Source organism: Vulpes vulpes, chromosome 11 (genome assembly GCF_048418805.1).
Source record: "Vulpes vulpes isolate BD-2025 chromosome 11, VulVul3, whole genome shotgun sequence".
NCBI classification, from domain to species: Eukaryota; Metazoa; Chordata; class Mammalia; order Carnivora; family Canidae; genus Vulpes; species Vulpes vulpes.
This window is the reverse complement of record NC_132790.1, coordinates 19,929,979-19,948,621: the sequence shown is the minus strand read 5'-3', so window position 1 is coordinate 19,948,621 and position 18,643 is coordinate 19,929,979. Positions and strand designations below refer to the sequence as shown.

The 18,643-nt window shown below is 51.5% G+C and overlaps 3 protein-coding genes across 5 annotated transcripts; 1 reads left to right on the top strand and 2 right to left on the bottom strand.

Moving 5' to 3' along the window:
• Window positions 1–1,047: 1,047 nt before the first annotated feature.
• RRP8 (ribosomal RNA processing 8) lies at window positions 1,048–10,276 on the bottom strand. Of its 2 annotated transcripts, none has more exons than XM_025987178.2 (7): window positions 10,037–10,275; window positions 8,269–8,629; window positions 7,545–8,043; window positions 7,326–7,455; window positions 7,044–7,150; window positions 6,860–6,956; window positions 1,048–1,193 (listed from the first exon to the last, which is right to left on the bottom strand). In XM_025987178.2, exons 1-7 carry the CDS (start codon window positions 10,133–10,135, stop codon window positions 1,161–1,163), a joined length of 1,326 nt encoding a protein of 441 aa, XP_025842963.1. In that variant the 5' UTR covers window positions 10,136–10,275; the 3' UTR covers window positions 1,048–1,160. The 2 variants fall into 2 exon arrangements, with proteins under 2 accessions (XP_025842963.1, XP_025842962.1); XM_025987177.2 differs by lacking the exon at window positions 1,048–1,193 and adding an exon at window positions 6,076–6,634 and having other exon boundaries at window positions 10,037–10,276.
• A 38-nt stretch (window positions 10,277–10,314) lies between these two features.
• Window positions 10,315–16,997, top strand: ILK (integrin linked kinase). 2 transcript variants are annotated; one of them, XM_025987179.2, is made up of 13 exons: window positions 10,315–10,455; window positions 10,880–11,014; window positions 14,199–14,364; window positions 14,519–14,614; window positions 14,811–14,907; window positions 15,004–15,087; window positions 15,194–15,279; window positions 15,422–15,531; window positions 15,641–15,768; window positions 15,847–15,968; window positions 16,065–16,164; window positions 16,272–16,402; window positions 16,588–16,997. In XM_025987179.2, exons 2-13 carry the CDS (start codon window positions 10,926–10,928, stop codon window positions 16,735–16,737), a joined length of 1,359 nt encoding a protein of 452 aa, XP_025842964.1. In that variant the 5' UTR covers window positions 10,315–10,455; window positions 10,880–10,925; the 3' UTR covers window positions 16,738–16,997. The 2 variants fall into 2 exon arrangements, with proteins under 2 accessions (XP_025842964.1, XP_072581851.1); XM_072725750.1 differs by having other exon boundaries at window positions 10,437–10,583.
• Window positions 16,968–18,379, bottom strand: TAF10 (TATA-box binding protein associated factor 10). Its single transcript, XM_072725751.1, has 5 exons — window positions 18,115–18,379; window positions 17,823–17,977; window positions 17,524–17,588; window positions 17,320–17,434; window positions 16,968–17,138 (listed from the first exon to the last, which is right to left on the bottom strand). The coding sequence occupies exons 1-5, from the start codon at window positions 18,344–18,346 to the stop codon at window positions 17,049–17,051; spliced, it is 657 nt and encodes a 218-aa protein (XP_072581852.1). The 5' UTR covers window positions 18,347–18,379; the 3' UTR covers window positions 16,968–17,048.
• Window positions 18,380–18,643: the final 264 nt, after the last annotated feature.

Below are 18,643 nucleotides of genomic sequence, written 5' to 3'. Positions count from 1 at the left end.
CAGGGCGCGATCCTGGAGACCCGGGATCGAATCCCACATCGGGCTCCCGGTGCATGGAGCCTGCTTCTCCCTCCGTCTGTGTCTCTGCCTCTCTCTCTCTCTCTGTGACTATCATAAGTAAATAAAAAATTAAAAAAAAAAAAAAGAAAAAAAATCTAATGTGTTTAGGACATTCTTCAGTGGGATATTTTCTTCTGATCACAATCAAAACACAACTGATAAAATGAGTATTTCAACTTCCTCATGTGATTGTTTTTCTCTCCACTAAAAGTTATAGAACAGGCAGGAGTGTTGACTGGCACCTGGTAAAATTCTACGTTTGAAGCACCCTGAAGGAAACAGAAAGGGTTTTGTGATCTAGAGTGAGGTCAACAGGAGATGCCCAGAAAAGATATATTAACCAGGGTATATAATGCTGGTTTCTTTTTTTTTTAGATTTTATTTTATTTAATCATGAGAGATACAGAGCAGGAGAGAGGGAGAGCGCAGAGACACAGGCAGAGGGAGAAGCAGGCTCCATGCAGGGAGCCTGATGGGGGACTTGATCCCGGATCTCCAGAATCACGCCCTGGGCTGCAGGCGGCGCTAAACCACTGCGCCACCTGGGCTGCCCTATAATGCTGGTTTCTGTAACCTTCCTAAAGCTCAGGAACTTAATGTAATAGATGTTTATTTTTGTTTAAAGTCCAATGTGGATGTTCTTGGTCAAAGAGCTTTCCTCTAAGCAGTGACTCAGACTCTATGTTCTGGGTCTTCAAAACATGTGCTTCAAGGTTACTGAGGAAGGCAAGAGTAGGTGGAAGAATGTGGAGAAGGCTGATCCACTCTTTAATTGTCTTGGTCTGGTAGTAAAACATCATTTCTACTTACTTTCCAGTGGTGAGGCCTATTCACACAGGAGCTGGGAAACGGAATTTAACTGTGCGTCCATGAGATGGACATTTTTTTTTTAAGATTTTATTTATTCATGAGAGACACACACACACACACAGAGAGGCAGAGACACAGGCAAGCGAGAAGCAGGCTCCATGCAGGGAGCCCAACGCAGGACTTGATCCTGGGTCTCCAGGATCACACCTTGGGCCGAAGGCGGTGCCAAACCGCTGAGCCACCGGGGCTGCCTGTGATGGACATTTTGGTAAGCATCTAGCCAGTTTCTTCTACAGAAGAAACAGGGATATTGATGTGAAGACCTGGAAGATGAAAATGAGCTCATCACAAAAAAAGTATTGTAGGAAGATGAACCAGCATGTCTGAAAACCCAGCAGAACAGGTTGGGATGTGTGAGGAATGACAAGAAAGTCCATGTGGCTGGAGCCTCATGAGGAAGGAGTGGGTTAAGATGCATTTGGGAGAGCGAGGCCTGGGGCAAGATCACAGAGGGCCTGGGAACGGGTCTGTCTTTTGTCTCAAAGCACTGAGAACCCATTGAAGGATTTTAAAAAGAGAAATGACATATCTGATTTACATTTTAAAAACATCACTTGGCTGTGTGGAAATGAATCGCTTTGGGGGCAGAAGTGGAAATAGTTAAACCAGTAAGGCAGTTGCTACAGTGGTTGACCGTCCTAGAACCAGGTGGCCATCCTAGAACCAGGTGGCTGGTCTGAGAAATCACCTGGGAAGGAGGATGACCTGTGGATACAAAGCTCTAATTGCGGGTCTCCGCCTGTGAAAAGCTGTAAAGGGCTTTGTGCAAATATGTAAATGGCTGAGTGTTTGGAGCTGCGCTGTGTCTCTGCCAAGACCATGTTGTTTCCTTTGGAACTATGTTCCCATACGGCTGTGTTACAGGAACAAAGGCTGGAGCACACCAAACACTGCAGCAGCAAGAGACCTCTCAAAGCACGCTGAACAAGCACAAGGCACAGGCTGCTATCCAAACCCAACCGGATTCTTGTCTCTCACTAACCCTGCAGGCTTTTTTTCATTTGGGGGCACTCTTCCCCTGCTGTGGAGAGAAACTGCAGCTAGCCTGGGACGTTTCAGCTCATTCTTAGTTAATAGTCCTAAGCAACCACAAGCAATTAGAATAACCCTACGTAACAGTAAACTGTACTTACTGTAGCTCTACTTCCCCTCCCAGCCCTGCCCCACTTAAGTCTAGTCTCCAGGAGCCTGAGCTGGGGAGGGGAAGAATAATCTGAGTGCTCTTTGTTCTTCTTACCTCCAAACTACCTAACAGCTGCTGACTGCTCTGGGCCCAGCTGCATAGGAGTAAGGGGGTAAGAGTGGACAGAAGGTTCTTGCTAGACTGGATGCTTTTGTGCCCTATGGGCCTGGCAGATACTTAAAGGGGATATCCCTGCTGTCCCCTTCCCCTGGCAGAGGCAGCATTAGTGTGTGGTCTCTTGCAACTCTCTCCTCAGCTCACATGGCACATTCCTAGCTTCTCTGTGCTAAGGTCTCCTTGCTTCCTCAAATGGTCCTACTGGACAGGACCCAAGACCACCTCATGCTTCCCTCTCTCCTGCAAGATGCACAGGATACGTGACACCTGCATCACTTGCCACAGCCAATTCTGGGAATGCAGGTCTATGCAAAAGCAGCAGCACTCCCCCAGCTCCACCACTGAAACAGTTAGTGAGTCTCTGCTTGCCCTCTACATTCCCAGGGCAGGAGTTAGACTCCAGCCTCATCATTCCTCAGCTGTAGGAATAAATACTTCAAGCTTCCTGAATGGTCCCAGTGGAGTCCGCAGTTAGATTTGAGGTGAAGGGGGTGGGTCCCCACAGTCCAGCTGTGCCGTCTCACAACAGCAAGCTCTCTACAAAGCCATCCTGCACAGCCTCTTCCCATGCATCCTCTTTCTGACCTTGAACCCCAAGCATGCTATTAATACCACCAGCAATCATACTCAATTTTCCTTATTCATTCATTCCGTCTTACTCTCTTGAGGATATTCACGTTCTCCTTGCCTTAAAACTCCAACTTCTCTGCTACTCTCTCAACCCTGCTTCCTACTTCACTGTGAAGAACCAAAGCAACCAGAATAAAACTTCTCAAACCCTATCCTGATCTCCTGAATCAGAAACTGGGGGAGGGCTTGGTAATCACCAGGTGATTCTAATGCACTGCCTTGCACAGTAGAGCAACCCTCTCCCACTTACCTTTTACTACTCTTGCCCTTCCTTCAACCTGTTCTCAAATCGTTCTTCAAACTAGTTTGCTTAGCTGTCATGCTGTTATTTCTTAAGGAAATATACTTTTCTCTCTCCAACCTAGGCTCTCAACATTAAACACGGAGGTCTAGGAACTTCGGCTTGCCCAAGAGTTTATCTGGAAGCTAATAATGGAGCCGGGAGGCCCCAGATCAGGCTCAGAGGAGTCCTGCTTTCAGAATCAGAGCAACTGATGGAGACACCAGTGAGCCTGAGCTGAGTCCAAGCCAGAGAAATATTTACTCGGGTGGACTGAGCCAGAACAGGTAAAGGAAAAATCCAAATGGTAAGTAAGGAGAACAACAACAACAAAAAAAGGCAGATCCTAGCTGTCCTGCTGAAAATTAAAAAAAAAAAAAAAAACAGGGAAAATTAACCAAGATCTAGGAATATAAATATCTGTGAAAGAACAGAAACAGGAACCTATCAAAGGTAAAGTGTGTCCCACAATGAGATGCCTGCTACTCCAACACCTCCCTTGGACTTTGTGGCCTGCCTCCCCTTACTCCTGGAGGCTCCTGTCCTATGCAACTGCCATAATAATAATTTCCCCAGCAAATCCTGACAAGCTGGAGAGGACTGTGAGGGTGTTTTATCCCAGTAGCCAGCTCCACTCATCAGCCTCACATTGCTCCCAAAATGGCAGTCTCTCTAGTAGGCAGCCCAAACCCCTTGCACTTCTGAAATTCGTGCCATCTAGCTTCCCTGTCACTTTGTCTGCATATCTCCTGGATCAGCCTCCTCCCTCAAGAGGTTGGCACCTGTTCTGTGCCAACTTCTATCATCATCCTGGAGAACTTCAAAATCCAGTCAGACAAGACCTCCCCATAATACCAGAGCCCTCAGTCCATTATCCAGTGTACGGGCACCTCCCTCACACGCCTCTCAGGGACTGACCCCTGTGGCTTCACTCTAGGCTCAGCCATTGCCTGGAGCTGCTAAGCTTCCAACACTAAGAATTCAGGAACTCTAAATTTCTGACCACCAGTTCTCATCTGCCCAGGTTGCTTGTTTAATGATTCCCAGTGCAACAACCCATTCCTCGTCTTCACTCTCCTACCACTTCTACAACATTGCCCAATCCCACATGGTGACGTTACTTCTAAATGGTGTGAAATGCCTTTGCTTTCCTTTCATTTCCATCGCATGGCAAGATTTCGGCTCTGGATGATCCTTTACTATTCATTTTCCCCACAGCTACACCTAGATTCCTGAATAGGCAGAGATAACCTCACCACTGGGCTGGCTAGTGTAACCATAAAGTCATGAATAATACCAATATAAATTCAAAGAAGCCCTCAACATTATTTAGCAATTTTTACCTTACTGCAATCTGACTTCACTCTAAATTTTAACAGACCTTGCAACAGCATTTGACAGCTGACAACTTCCCCATCTCTTCCTTCCATATTGAAAGTACTCACTCTCTTGGTTTTACTCCTCCATTTCTTGCCCAACCCTCTCATATTGTCACCCTGATGGGTCCATTTGCTTTTCCTTATTCATTACATGCTCCTCAGAATTTTATTGAGCCGTTTTCTCTAAATATATTATTCTGGATACCTTCTCTGTTCCCATGACTTGAATTACCACCTCTAGATGGCTTATTCCTAAATCCCAGCACAGATCTCTCCTGGCATTTTTACATCCCCCTTCCAAATGAACACCAAACAGGTACCTAAAACCCAACATTCTCAACGACAGCACCAGCCCAACCTGTTGCTCAAGCAAGAAGCCACTTACTTCAGATTCCTTCCTCTCACCAACCTTCAATATCCCACCTGCTCAACTTCTCCCATCTGCTTACTTCTTGCATTGTCCCTTGTCCTTGGTGCTCACATCTTGAACTGTGAACCTGGGTTCTTGCAACACCCTCCTCTCATCAGTCCCACTCAACTAGACCCTGTTTTTCCACCACCTCAGCGACAAGCTCTGAGAATATGAAGATAAATACGAGTCGAAAAGACCGCAGCCTAGGGATCCCTGGGTGGTTCAGTGGTGTAGTGCTTGCCTTCGGCCCAGGGCATGATCCTGGAGTGCTGGGATTGATTCCCACATCGGGCTCCCTACATGGAGACTGCTTCTCCCTCTGCCTGTGTCTCTGCTTCTCTCTCTCTCTCATGAATAAATGAATAAAATCTTTAAAAAAAAAAAGAAAGAAAAGAAAAGAAAGAAAAGAAAAGATCGCGGCCTAATGCACAAAGCAATCACAATGCAATTTGAAGAAAGCAGATGAAGAAGTTAATTCTGCTTTGGGAGGGGTGCAGCAGGGAACAACTAAGCTATGTGGAAGGATGAATAAGACTCTATCAGTCAGTATTCAGCAGACAGAAAAGCACATGCAAAGACACTGGGGGACACAGCCTATCCTCCAAACATGCTCTCTGGCCTACAGCATACCTCAAAGCCTCCATCTCCTCACTGGAGGTATCTGACTGGCTTAGAGCCCTGGAAGCTGTGTCCCAGTGGGCACTGTCAGTTTTTGCCCTTCACAACAGGTAAGAGGCTGCATCTTTATACCTAGACCCATAGCAGATACCTTCGAAGAGAGGGCAAGGGTCTATCATCCCAGTTCATCTTTTTCCAATACCAGCCTTCCTTTCCCATAACTTTCCTAGGCATGCTGATCTGGGCCCGCTGCAAGGTGAAAACAACACAGACCCTTGTGCCAATGGACAACCCAATGCTCCACACTACCATGGCATCAACTAGTTATTTATGAAGAGACCCAGCTCCTTTACCACCCTCCTCCAAGAACTTATCAACAATCTCTGAATACCCTGTGAAATGAAGCCCATTAGAAGGCCTACCTTGAACTCCCTCTCAGTCTTCCCCAATCAACAAATCCATTCTTTACTCTTCAACCTCCAAACCTAAGGAAGGGCCTTTAGAAAATAGTAAGGCTTACAACACATCACAGCCATAGCTGAAGTTTATTGTGCACCTCTTATGTACCCGGCCTTGGCTGTAGATTTCCTCAGCAGACGGAAATCAGAATGACAGGACAGAAAGTCCATGTGGCTCCTGAGAGATGGAAAGAAGAGCCAAACCCAGAGATGCCTGGAATTCCAAACCAGCTAGTTCCCACATGTGGAAGACTCATAATTCCCCGATACACTTGTATTTTAACAATAAACTCCTTATTCTTTAGCTAGCCCAAGTGACTTTATGCCTCTCACAACCAAGAAGCCTCCCTTAGAGTTGGGCTGAATCAGGGGGTTTCATTACACTTTGGTCTTGGGACACAGGAAGGGATGTACCAGTTCCTGAGTCAGAGCTTGGCTGGATACAGTCTTCACAGTTCTGAGCCTGGAGTTCAAGACTTGCTTCCCCTTTCAAGGTGGGCCCAGAGGTCACCTGCGCTTGTAGAGACATGGCTGAAGCTTCAGGCCTGTGAGCTGAGCCTTGGGCCCTACCCGGGGAGGCCCAATCTTTTCAAAGTCAAACAAGAAGAAGTGGCTGTTGGTAAGGTCCTAGGGATGGAAAAGACCTAGTGAGCTCCAAATCCTCACCCCAGGTCCTCAAAACACTTCTGTTCATGTCCCGCCCTTGCTCAGAAAGCTTCCCAGGGCTCTCCCATGCATCCTGCCTTCAAAGAGCAAATGTCGGTGTCTGTGCCTATGGCTTCCTTCCTAAACAGCATTACCCTAAAAAAGACCATATGAGACAAAAACGGGGAGACTTCTTGGGACCCTTACCTTGGAGATGACCTTGAAGCCCAGTTTGGTCACAGCCCCCAGAAAGGTCCGAACGTCTTCAAAGCGGCTACTGACTTCAGCCACTTTCAAGAGACCCCTGCGTAGAGGGGAGAAGTTCTACGTAAATGCACAGACATATGCCTGTGTACATATATACATGCGTCTGTGTCCCGGGAACTCCTACCCTTGCTTCAGCACTCGATTTGCCTCCTCTAGGAAGTCCCTGATGTTGGTTCCCATCAGTGAAAGGCAGAACACTGCGACATCCACAGACTCATCCTCCAGAGGCACCTGTGGAGAGTGGGAGTACTGTATAGAGCACACAACATGGGAGCAGAAATCCAGCATGGGCTGCTAGCGCTAGACACCAGGATGCAGGGTGTGGAGGAAGGGAGCATTAGAGATTAGCATGTGGAGGCTGGGTCTAGAGCACAGGCCAGATCCACGGAGAGATAGGAGGGCTTACCTGAGCCATGTCACACACAGTGACCCTGGGGTCCAGAGACGCCAAGTCAAAGCAGTGCACAGTGTTCCGGATACTTGAAGCCAGGCGGCAGTCCCCGCAGCCGAAGTCAGCTACCACCAGGGACGCAGGCCTGGGAGTGGAGGGGAGGGATCATTCACTGGTCTAGTCTGAGCCATGACTGACCCACATCGCTTCTCGCAGTGCCCAACCCCCATTCACCGCTGGCGAAGATCCCTGGCGATGCGGTCCACTGGCTGCAGTGGCCACTTCTTGACTTGGCTCTGGAAGCCGCGGTGGTAGAGGAGAAAAGCCTCAGGGTCTTCCTGAAAGAGGCGCTGTGCGGCACTGCTAGGCTTTGAGTATAGCTGTTCGTTGAGGTAGCGAAATCGGGCACCATCCAGCCTCTGGGCCATGCGGGCTCGCAGAGCCCCGGCCCGATCCTCATGGTTATCTGGACTGGGGGCAGGAGGCGTCTCTGCCTCTTCTGTTGGGGCTGTGGCTGGAGCCTGGTCCAACGGCTGAGGTGGCCGAAACTTGTTCTTATGTCTCCGTTTGTTCTTTTGCCGGTTCCGCCACTGCTTACGGCTCAAGGTCTGGGGAGGGTTAGAAGTGGTTCCAGGACTTGGCTTGGATAGGTCACTCGTAGCGCTACTCTTCAGGTCACTCGTAGTGCTACTCTTCCGGTCACTCGTAGCGCTACTCTTCCAAGCTTTGGGACCTGCAAAGAGGGAGATAAGAAAGCATATTTGGGGCAAGATCCCCTGATTTCAGAGGATTGGTGATCATCCTGGCCGTATCCCCGTCCTTAGGAAAGAGACTGTGCCTGGATGAAAATACTTCTTACTGCCGAACCCCAAGCCTAGTGGTGGCAGGTAATCTCTGTCATATACAGGACCAGCTGACCTCCCCGTCCTGTCCCACACACATACACATCCATTAGTACCTGTTTGGTTATCATCATCCAGGTGCTGGGTAGGGCTTGAAGGGACCTGCTTCTGGCATTTCTTCTTTCTTTTCTGTTCTTTGGCAGAGTCATTGGCATTAAAAACCCCTTTGAGGCACTTTTTCTTCCTTTCTACTTCCTTTTCTTCATACTCACTGCCAGGCGGGCCCTGTTTTTGACATCTCTTCCTCTTCTTTACTTCAATAGAAGTGCTGGCAGATGACGCCTTTTTGGGGCGTTTCTTCTTCCTTTCCACCACATCCTCCTCAGAGTCACTGCTGGGCAGGCTAGGGGGTTGCTGGGGAAGAGATGCTGCTTCCAGGGCCCGTAATGTGGCCAAGAGCTGCCGGTGCTTAGAGCCCTGGGGAAAACAAGGAAAGAGAGGAGGGGTGAGGTGAATAGATGGGGCCTGCAGAATAAGAAAGCAAAGGTGGAAACCTTTCAGATGCTGGCAGAAGCATCTGGATTATTCCTAGTTAACCCCACTACTTTTCATAATGTCGGCCAGCCCCTGACCAACCTTTAAGTCACCATCTCAGCCTTTGGGAGGTTGGAAAGAAGAGAAACCACCCACCTCACTTCTTCAATTTGCAAATGAGAACATGGAAGTTCCCCAGAGGAATGTGGTAAGGCCACAAGTAACAGGACCAAGGCCAGAGAACAGAAGTTCCAACCCTCCATCTCAGGCTTTTGCCTCTAGGTGGTATCCTTCTATAAAAGCTAGGGAGGTTTCTGAAAACAAGAGTGACACAATCACAGGTGTGTATTTCACATGAATCTAGCTGTAGTGTAGAGAATAAACTGAAAGGAACAAGCTGTAGACCGAGAGACCAGGGGTGTTGATTATAGCAATGGGTTGAGGGGATGAAAAAGAATAAAGCAGACTGATTCCATGCTGGACGCTGACTGAAAGGTAGGAAAAGCCTGCGGAAGTACAGCAGCTTTCACATATGCAAAGGCTTATAGGAGAAGATCTTCTGTCCAGGAGGCCTTCTGGATTGAAGTCCTGCGGGGAGGCCCCAGCGCAGGCATTTAACCTGGAGGTTTTCAGTACCCACGGCTGGACCACTCCTTTAGAATGGTAGTGCTGGTAATCCCTCATGGTCATGCTCTCTCCAATCCAGTCTCCACACCGCAACCAATGGCTTTTCCAAAATGCAAATCTTACACCGCAACCAATGGCTTTTCCAAAATGCAAATCTTTTTTTTTTTTTTTTTTAATTTTTATTTACTTATGATAGTCACAGAGAGAGAGAGAGAGAGAGAGAGAGGCAGAGACACAGGCAGAGGGAGAAGCAGGCTCCATGCACCGGGAGCCCGACGTGGGATTCGATCCCGGGTCTCCAGGATCCCGCCCTGGGCCAAAGGCAGGCGCCAAACCGCTGCACCACCCAGGGATCCCCCAAAATGCAAATCTTAAGAAATCATTCCTCTGCTAAAACCATTTAATTGGCTTTTACCGTTAAAATATGCAAAGCTTCTACTCTGTCTCTCCAACTTCAATGGCATACCCTCTCAGCTCTCTGTGCTCCAACCGCGCGGACTAGTGTGCGTGTGACCCGAACAACCCAGGACTCGCTTCCCTGCCCCAGGGCCCTTGCACGTGCTTTTCCCGTCCAGACAACCGTGTTCACTAACTTCTGCTCAACAGCTCTCACTGAGTCGGATCTCGCGCCGGCCGCAGGCGCCCCGCCGCCCCGACACACTCACCCACACACGGCGTGACCCAAAGCTCGGATCCACCTGCGTGGGCTTCTCGGCCGCTCACCTTGATCTGCGAGGCTGCGGCGCGCGGAGGCCGTGGAGCTACAGGCGGGAAGCCCGGCCCTGCTGGGGCCTCGTCGGCCCACTCTGGCTCCTCAAACATGCGGGTGGGGTGGGGGAGGCCGCGGGGTCCACACGCCTCTGCACGTGCAGGACGCGTCTCCAGCAATCGGAGCGCGCGAACCGCCGGAACCGAGCCGGAGACCAAAGAGTGAGAGTCTGCGGGGTAGAGCGGCCGGAGCGGCGCCGGAAACCACCGAGTTTAGGCGCTGCTGGCTAGAAGGGCAAGGGAGGCGGGAGGCGGGAGGCGGGAGGGAGGGAGGAATGGGCCCGCGCTGGCCGGAGAGGGCCAGGGGCGGGGCTGCGCGGCGGGCGCGGCCAGACGGGAGTTCCCCGAGGAAGGCTCCTCCAGCCCGAGTCCCGGTGAGTGCGGGAGCGCCGTACCCCTCCCCGAGGCCCGACCCCGGCCAGCTGGCCGGCCTCCGCGCGGCCCGAATACGGAGCAGGGAACGAGGGCCCCCCCGGGAAGGACCCCCACCGCCTCTCCCAGGGTACCGGGCGCCCGAACTCCCCTCCCCCCAGCTCAGTTCGCGGGAGGGTCCCAGAGCCCGTTCGCCGACACCCCTCCGTCAGGGGACTGTACCTCGGAACCACCCCCTGCCTCGCGCGGACGCGCCTTTCTCTGGCGCCCAGGGGACACAGCCAGGGACCATCCCGCCTCCCTGAACTGCTTCCCAGATCTCTAGGAGCCGGGGAGGCAGCGGGAGACCCCCAGCCCCTACACGAACACTTCTCTCCGGTAGGGGACAAAGCTCGGGGTTCACCCCCCTGCCCTGACTCTCCCCAGTCCCCAGGCTTCCCCAGTCTAGGGCGCTCAGCGCCGGGACGCTGCTATGGACGACATTTTCACCCAGTGCCGGGAGGGCAACGCGGTGGCCGTTCGCCTGTGGCTGGACAACACGGAGAACGACCTCAACCAGGGGTGAGCTGACGTGGCTGGTGGGTGAGAAGCAGGGCAGAGACAAGCTCCTCTCCGCAGTGTGGGGTGCTCACGTCGGCTGGGGGCGGCTGGCTTTCCTACCCTGTGCGACCAGTGCAAAGCACAGCCTGTGGGGGGCAGAGGGTTTCCACAGAGGAAGCTGTGTTTCTGCTGAATTTTGACTGCTCAACAAGAGTTTTTCAGGCGCAGGGTGCAGAGAGCTTTCCAACCTCTGTGAACTGCATCGGCAAAATATAGGAGGCAAGACAGTGAGCAGAGAATCTGGAAATTGTCCACCGGTCCATATGCCCGGAGGATAGAAGACTTCTGTGAGCTTCTATGGATTGAAGCTTTGGGTACAAGTGGTAAACCACTGAAGATAAGACTGGAGGGGTCGGCTGCAAGGGTCAGCCAGATCATGCAAGGAGATTTACACTATGATAAGGTCATTAACGTTAAGAGCAAGGGTTTAAAGCCCCTCTGTGATATGATGAGATTGTCCACTTAAGTGTCCTCTTGGATACTTTTTAAAGAGCAGGTGGCCATGTGGAGAGGCAATTGCTAAGTCTGTCCCAGGAGCGGTGATGCCTTAGACTAGAATGGGGGCAGATGAAAAACAAGTGCTTGGGTTCCTGAAATCTTTAGTGTAAAGAATTGATAAGACTTGGTGTGGGGAGTGAGGAAGGTCAAAGATGATGACCAGGGTTCTGGCCCAGCCACTTGGGTAGATGGTTGCTTTTACTGAGTTGGACAAGGCTGAAGGATGATGAGTGCTGCTGTGACATGGTAAAGTAACTGTACAGCAGAGTGGAAATGTTGAGTAGGTTGTTGGTTATGCAGATTTGCAGTTCAGGAGAAATCGGACTTGGAGACACAGATTTGGGAGATGTTAGCATATAGATGATACCTGAAGACATGGGTGTGAAGGAGAGGGAATGAGAACTCTGCAAGGCTAAAAAGGTGCCATTGGAGGTTGCAGAAGAAACAGGAAAATGTTAGTAAAGCTCAGAGAAGTGTGTTTCAATGAAGGGGGAGTGGTCAACAGTAGTTTATTTAGGCTGTTGAGAAGTCAAAAAACTTGAGCACTTCAAAGTAACTGTTGAATTTACAATTAATAATGAGTATTTGATGATATTTGCGAAGGCTGCCTTAGAGGAAAATGGATGAAGAAATCAAATAACACTGGGTTCCTTCTTTAAAGTGCTGGTTAAACACCTCCCATGCTAGAGGCCCAGACATACTGCCAGCCCTCAAGGCAGCAAGCAGCCTGGTGGCAAGTTGAATGGGAGGTGAGGAAATAAGAGAGTGAACGTAGACAAGTTCTTCAAGGTTGGCTGAGACAAGGAGGCTTTAGGAAAAGCAGTAGTGATGTTGATGATTCAGGATGGTGGGTTTTCAGGGTTTTTTATTTTAAAATTTTACTCAGTTTTTAGGTTTGAGGAGTAAGGATCACCTGTCATCTTCATCCAGCTTTCATAGGTTCTCAGTAGGCTCTATGCTATTCCTCATTAATTCTTGGTCACTTTTCCATTTTTCATATTCTTACATAATTTCCATAATTCTTCAAAGGGTGCTTAGATGAAGACTGAGCACTCTTACTATTTTGTTGGTAGGGTCATAAAGGTTTTCGGTGAAGTTGTCCAGGGGGACTTGCATTGTATAAAACCCTGGTGCCAAAGGGTGAATGGGTGGCATTACTGAAACTGGAAGGCTTTGGTGCTGGTTTGCGGGGATAGGCTTCGGGGGCCCAATCACCCTATATGCAGGATATTAAGTGTGGTGAACTCCCTGCAGGGCTTTCAGGATTATAGTCTGTGGTCCTGAGGTGACAGGCAGCCTAACAACAGAAACCTTGTGCTCATACTTTTGCCCTCAGGGTCTGGCCTGTCCTGCCACACAAACTTCAGGCTGATAAACCAGGGCACAAATTAGAGCTGGGAGGCAAAACTCACTGATTGAGTAGGGGAGGATAGTTGCTTCAGAGAGGGGGAGGTGGGGATAATCCACCTCTGGCAAAGTTTTTGACTATCTCTAAAGTGAACAGATGAGGGCAGCTGTGGAGGAAAGTCATTAAAGGCCACGCCCCCCACTCTCATCCCCCGGGAGAGGGGGACATCTGGGTGGCCTGCAAGTGGCCAGACCCCTAATCTGCTTTAGGCCATGCCTTGAGCCCCCACAAGGGAAGTGACCGCAGCACTAAGGCATCCGGAGGCAGCCATCTCAGACCAGGGACCACCCCCTGCCCCGCCCCTTACATCTTCACACACACCAGGCCAGAGGGAATTTCCTTTTATGGCCCCAGGCTGTCAGGCCCTGATCCCACCAAGTGTTTTTCTCTTTTCTTTTTCTTTTTTCTTGTACAGTTCTTTTACTTTAGAAAATACATGTCCTTGGGGGGGGGGGGGGGGGAGTCAGATACTTTTCTTTCCAAAGAAGCCATTCTCATTTTCCTCTATTTTCTGGAACCAGGATTGCTTGAGTAGAGGAATCCTGTTTTACCAAAACAAATCCTGGTTTGTATCTGCCTCATTACTAATGACTTATTAAAAGCATTTGTCTTTTTTCATTATAAACCCTTCCAAAACGTTATTCTAATTCCAGTGCATTTTTAGATCTTAGGTTTCGGTACCAGATCCGATGAGTAAGCTTGCTCCCTCTCCCGTGAGTTGTGACCTACCTTCTCCAAGACACTCCACCCTTGTATCAGCGTGCACTAAACACTTGCTGTCAATCCATTCTCTTCAAAAAACTCAGTCTAGCAGACATGACAGCCCATTAAGATTTTTACAATCTAGGGCCACAAGTTAGCATACTAGGAGGCTGTGAAATGCAGTGAATACAGAAAGGACCAGCAGATGTTGCAAACGAATGCAGAGGAAACCAGATGAAAAATGTTACCATTTAATGAGATAGGGCATGCTAGGAAAGAAAGGCTGGTGGGAGATGGTGATGAAGACAGTCAATCATGGATTTGTTGAGATTGCAGGTGGTGGTTGGTTAGGTTTGAGGCTCAGGGGAAAATCTTAATTGGATGGCTTTGGGAGTTGCTGGCATGAATGAGAAATCAGAATCCTGAAGAGGTAAAGGTTCCCTGGGAGCTTGTTCAGAATGACTATCAGTTTTTTTCCATAGCAAAGCCTTCGCCCCCATTCCCTCTCCCAATCAATGACCATTGTTCCTTCCTAAGGGATGATCATGGCTTCTCCCCCTTGCACTGGGCCTGCCGAGAGGGCCGTTCTGCTGTGGTTGAGATGCTGATAATGCGGGGGGCACGAATCAATGTGATGAACCGTGGGGATGACACCCCCCTGCACCTGGCAGCCAGTCACGGACACCGTGATATTGTGCAGAAGGTATGCATGAATGCTCCCTCTCACCTACATTACACGCATCTGGAAATCAGTCATAAGCACTGTAACACGTGTACTCTTCTCCCTCCTCGCATGCCTCAATTCCCGTCTCTCATTTGACTGTCTTCTGCCTCTTCTACTTGTCCATGGGGACCAGCTGCTGCAGTATAAAGCTGACATCAACGCAGTGAACGAGCATGGAAATGTGCCCCTGCACTATGCGTGTTTTTGGGGCCAAGATCAGGTTGCAGAGGTGAGTGCTCAGGCCCTGAGCCCTGGGATGGATGGGAAGCCAAGTCTAAGCCTGAAGGGGAGATTCTAGAACCATTAACCTATCCTGGAAGTGCTGCCGAATGGATGACCCTCAAGCTGGTGCTGCATCTGTATTCACGGTTGGGATGGTCAGGGAGGCAGCAAAGCCCTTCAACACAGCCACTGTTTCATTCCAGGACCTGGTGGCTAATGGGGCCCTTGTCAGCATTTGTAACAAGTATGGAGAGATGCCTGTGGACAAAGCCAAGGCTCCCCTGAGAGAGCTCCTCCGAGGTCTGTCCCCCAACCTGTTTGTATTCTCTCGTCTTGTCCCTGTCTATCTTCTCACTCCATACTACAGCTAGGTCCAAAGCTGTTTTTCTTCCCCAGAGCGGGCAGAGAAGATGGGCCAGAACCTGAACCGTATTCCATACAAGGACACATTCTGGAAGGGAACCACCCGTACTCGGCCCCGTGAGTCAGCTGTAAGGGGGCGGGGTGGTCGAGGGAATAACCCTGGGCTGCTGGGGCTGGGTTAGGTAGGGTGAAGCTTGGGTACCTGACCTGCCCACACTCTCAGGAAATGGGACTCTGAACAAACACTCCGGCATTGACTTCAAACAGCTCAACTTTCTGGCGAAGCTCAACGAGAATCACTCTGGAGAGGTGACCCTGCCTTTCTTGCCCCTCCCTCCCCAGTCCCCTACAAATTACTGGCTCTTGCACCTGTTTTAAGTTTCTCTTCCAGTTATTGGACACGAAAGCAGTGGCTTTAATTAAAGCTTCCTAACCCTTACCTGTCTCTCAGCTATGGAAGGGCCGTTGGCAGGGCAATGACATCGTCGTGAAGGTGCTAAAGGTTCGAGACTGGAGTACAAGGAAAAGCAGGGACTTCAATGAGGAGTGTCCCCGTCTCAGGTGGGGAAAGGGCCTAAATGGGAAGGTGCTAGTTCCAAGGAACCCTGACTAGCTCCCAGAGGGAGATCTTTTATGCTGATCTCAGCTAGGGATACTCTCCCTCTTCCAGAATTTTCTCGCATCCGAATGTGCTCCCAGTGCTAGGTGCCTGTCAGTCTCCACCTGCTCCTCACCCCACCCTCATCACACACTGGATGCCATATGGATCCCTGTACAACGTATTACATGAAGGCACCAGTGAGTAGAGGATACCAAATCTCCGGATGGGGCAGGGTGTGTGAGCCTCTCCAAACTATTTGACTCTTGCCTCCTTAGATTTCGTTGTGGACCAGAGCCAAGCTGTGAAGTTTGCACTGGACATGGCAAGGGGGATGGCCTTCCTGCACACATTAGAGCCCCTCATCCCACGACATGCACTCAATAGCCGTAGTGTAATGGTGAGGTCACACTTCACTCCTGGCCCAGGCCCCCAGAGCCCTTTCCATCTAGAATAGGACTTACCTCCTTGCACATATCTATCTTCTCTTCCTCAGATAGATGAGGACATGACTGCCCGAATCAGCATGGCCGACGTCAAGTTCTCCTTCCAATGCCCTGGGCGCATGTATGCACCTGCCTGGGTGGCCCCTGAAGGTGAGTGAGGGCCTCATGTTGGGAGGTAGAGAAGGGCCAGCTCAGTAGCAATGGAAGGGGGCAGAGACAGGACAGGCAGCTGGAACAGTTAAGTTCTGTTCCTCCAGCTCTGCAGAAGAAGCCTGAAGATACAAACAGACGCTCAGCAGATATGTGGAGTTTTGCAGTGCTTCTGTGGGAACTGGTGACGAGGGAGGTACCCTTTGCTGACCTCTCCAACATGGAGATTGGAATGAAGGTGAGAGAACAACTGTATGCACTTATGTTGAAGGAATGGTAGTGGTGGTGACAACAACTATAGCAGGGCTGGGCTCTTCCCATATTTGTTCAAATATACAGTAATCCTTTCCTGAGGACTAGAGGCCTCTCCCCACAGGATATTAGAAGTTCTGAGACCCATTTTGTTTTTTCCTGTATCTGCAGGTGGCACTGGAAGGCCTTCGGCCTACCATCCCACCAGGCATTTCCCCCCATGTGTGTAAGCTCATGAAGATCTGCATGAATGAAGACCCTGCTAAGCGGCCCAAGTTTGACATGATTGTGCCTATCCTGGAGAAGATGCAGGACAAGTAGAGCTGGAAAGCCCTTGCCTAAACTCCAGAGGTGTCAGGACACGGTTAGGGGAGTGTGTCTCCCCAAAGCAGCAGGCCTCTGGTTGCCTCCCCTGCCTCCAGTCATGGTACTACCCCAGCCATGGGGCCCATCCCCTGCCCCCATCCCTACCACTGCAGCCCCCAAAGGGGCTAGGCTCAGAGCTTTGTCACTTGCCACACGGTATCTCCCAGCATGGGAGGGACCAGCCCTGCCTGTCACAATAAAGTTTATTATGAAAACAGGCTGGTGTGGGGACAGGGGGACAGACAAGTACATTTAGGTTGGGTGGCTCAGGTGAAGTAGTGCGGCTTCTTCACATTGATGCCATATTCGCTGAGGGCAGGGGTCAAGTCCTCCATGGTTAGAGTGTACTTGCGGTCCTGAGGGAAGAGGGAAGAGCACCAGCTGAGCAGGGGAATTCCGGATTTCAATCCCAGGTGGGTGACCCTGAGTAGGTCTTTCACCTCCCCTAGGGCTTAGTTTCCCCAAAGGGGTTTCAGGACAAATTAGCCTCCGATGCTGTGGGAGATAATTACTGATTCAATGAGCCTCCCCTCACACCTTGCTCTTGCTTCGGGAGCTGCCAGAAGCTGTGCCCTTCATTTTGCAGTGCTGTAGGGCATCGTTGGCAATATCTGAGATGAATTTCTGGGCAGCTAGGGAGATGAGCCGAATTCTAGAGAGAAAAAACTGGGGTGAGAAGGAGAGGAGACAAGAAACTCCACACAAGCACCCAAGGCTCTAACCTACCCAAGCTGTACTCACATGCGTGGGTCCGAGGCCTCAAAGCCAGCACGGTTCAGGTAGTAACCAGTCACTGCATCTGGGATCTGAGAGATCAACGAGAGGACTGTCAGTGTTTGCCCTGTGCACTGCTGGGCTGAGACGATGAGGGAAATGGAGGACAGGCCCGGCTTTCAGGAAGCCCGCGGTTTGGGTGGGCAGAGGGGATAAATCAAAGAGCTAGTAGGGGAGCAAGTACGAAAGAAAGCTGGAAATCCAGGTGATGTGGCGGAAGGTTGGCCTGACAGCGCCCCAATAGCCTGTTCAGGCAGGAAGCCCACCGTAGGCGTATAGTCCTCCAGCTGCATCAGGAAGTCCACCAGAGGCGTGCTGGACACCACCGGCTTCACGTCTCCGTTGGCGGCGCTCGGCAGCACGTAAACCCCGTTAGACATGGCCCCCTCCGGGGGCGCCGCGCCGCCCGCCGACACGGGAGCTGGAGGAGAAGCAGCAAATAGACATGGAGGTGGAAGATGCGCAGCCCCGCTTAGGTCGGCCTCAAACCCCCTGCCCTCACCCGCCGCTGGGCCCAGCCCCAGGCGCTGCCTCGCCCTCACCCGGCCCGGCCCTCACCCGCCCCGCGCCGCTCGGCCGGCTCCCCGGCCCGCGCCGCCACGGGTCCCGTGCCCCCTGCCGCAGCTCCAGCCCCGGGTCCCCCCGCTGTCCCCGCGGGGCTGGCCTTGTTCTCCGCAGCGGTGCCGGCGGGCAGCGCTGCGGGGGCCGAGACCGTGGGCGCCGGGCCCGGGGCCGAGGCGGCGGAACCCGGCGCCGCCTCGGGGTCCGCGCCGGAGCCGCTGCAGCTCATCGGGCCGGTGGGAGAGGCGGCGAACAGAGCCGCTTCCGCTTCCGCTCACGTTACGCACACACCAGGGTGACGTCACACGCCCCGCGCTTCGCCCCGCCCACGCCATGTTTGTCGTCTGTGTCGGGTCTCCCGCCTCCTGGTTGTCGGCTAGCCAGTGAGATGCCGCCGCCGCCAGGCTCCCTCCCCCCCGCCCCTACCCCTACCCCTGCCCCCCCCTGCCCCCCCCCCCTCGGCGTAGTCCTAGGCCCCGCCGCGGGGCTGGGAACCGTCGACGTCTAGGACGCTCTTCTGCGGGTC

Coding starts and splice junctions, on each gene's coding strand:
- ILK (XM_025987179.2), top strand. CDS start 10,926: ATGGACGACATTTTCACCCAGTGCCGGGAGGGCAACGCGGTGGCCGTT. Junction 11,015..14,198: donor GAGAACGACCTCAACCAGGG/GTGAGCTGACGT, acceptor TTCCTTCCTAAG/GGATGATCATGGCTTCTCCC. Junction 15,769..15,846: donor CGTATTACATGAAGGCACCA/GTGAGTAGAGGA, acceptor TTGCCTCCTTAG/ATTTCGTTGTGGACCAGAGC.
- RRP8 (XM_025987177.2), bottom strand. CDS start 10,135: ATGTTTGAGGAGCCAGAGTGGGCCGACGAGGCCCCAGCAGGGCCGGGC. Junction 8,044..8,268: donor GGATGATGATAACCAAACAG/GTACTAATGGAT, acceptor CCCTCTTTGCAG/GTCCCAAAGCTTGGAAGAGT. Junction 7,456..7,544: donor GCCAGGGATCTTCGCCAGCG/GTGAATGGGGGT, acceptor CTCCACTCCCAG/GCCTGCGTCCCTGGTGGTAG.
- TAF10 (XM_072725751.1), bottom strand. CDS start 18,346: ATGAGCTGCAGCGGCTCCGGCGCGGACCCCGAGGCGGCGCCGGGTTCC. Junction 17,589..17,822: donor TGGAGGACTATACGCCTACG/GTGGGCTTCCTG, acceptor TTGATCTCTCAG/ATCCCAGATGCAGTGACTGG. Junction 17,435..17,523: donor GAGGCCTCGGACCCACGCAT/GTGAGTACAGCT, acceptor TTTTCTCTCTAG/AATTCGGCTCATCTCCCTAG.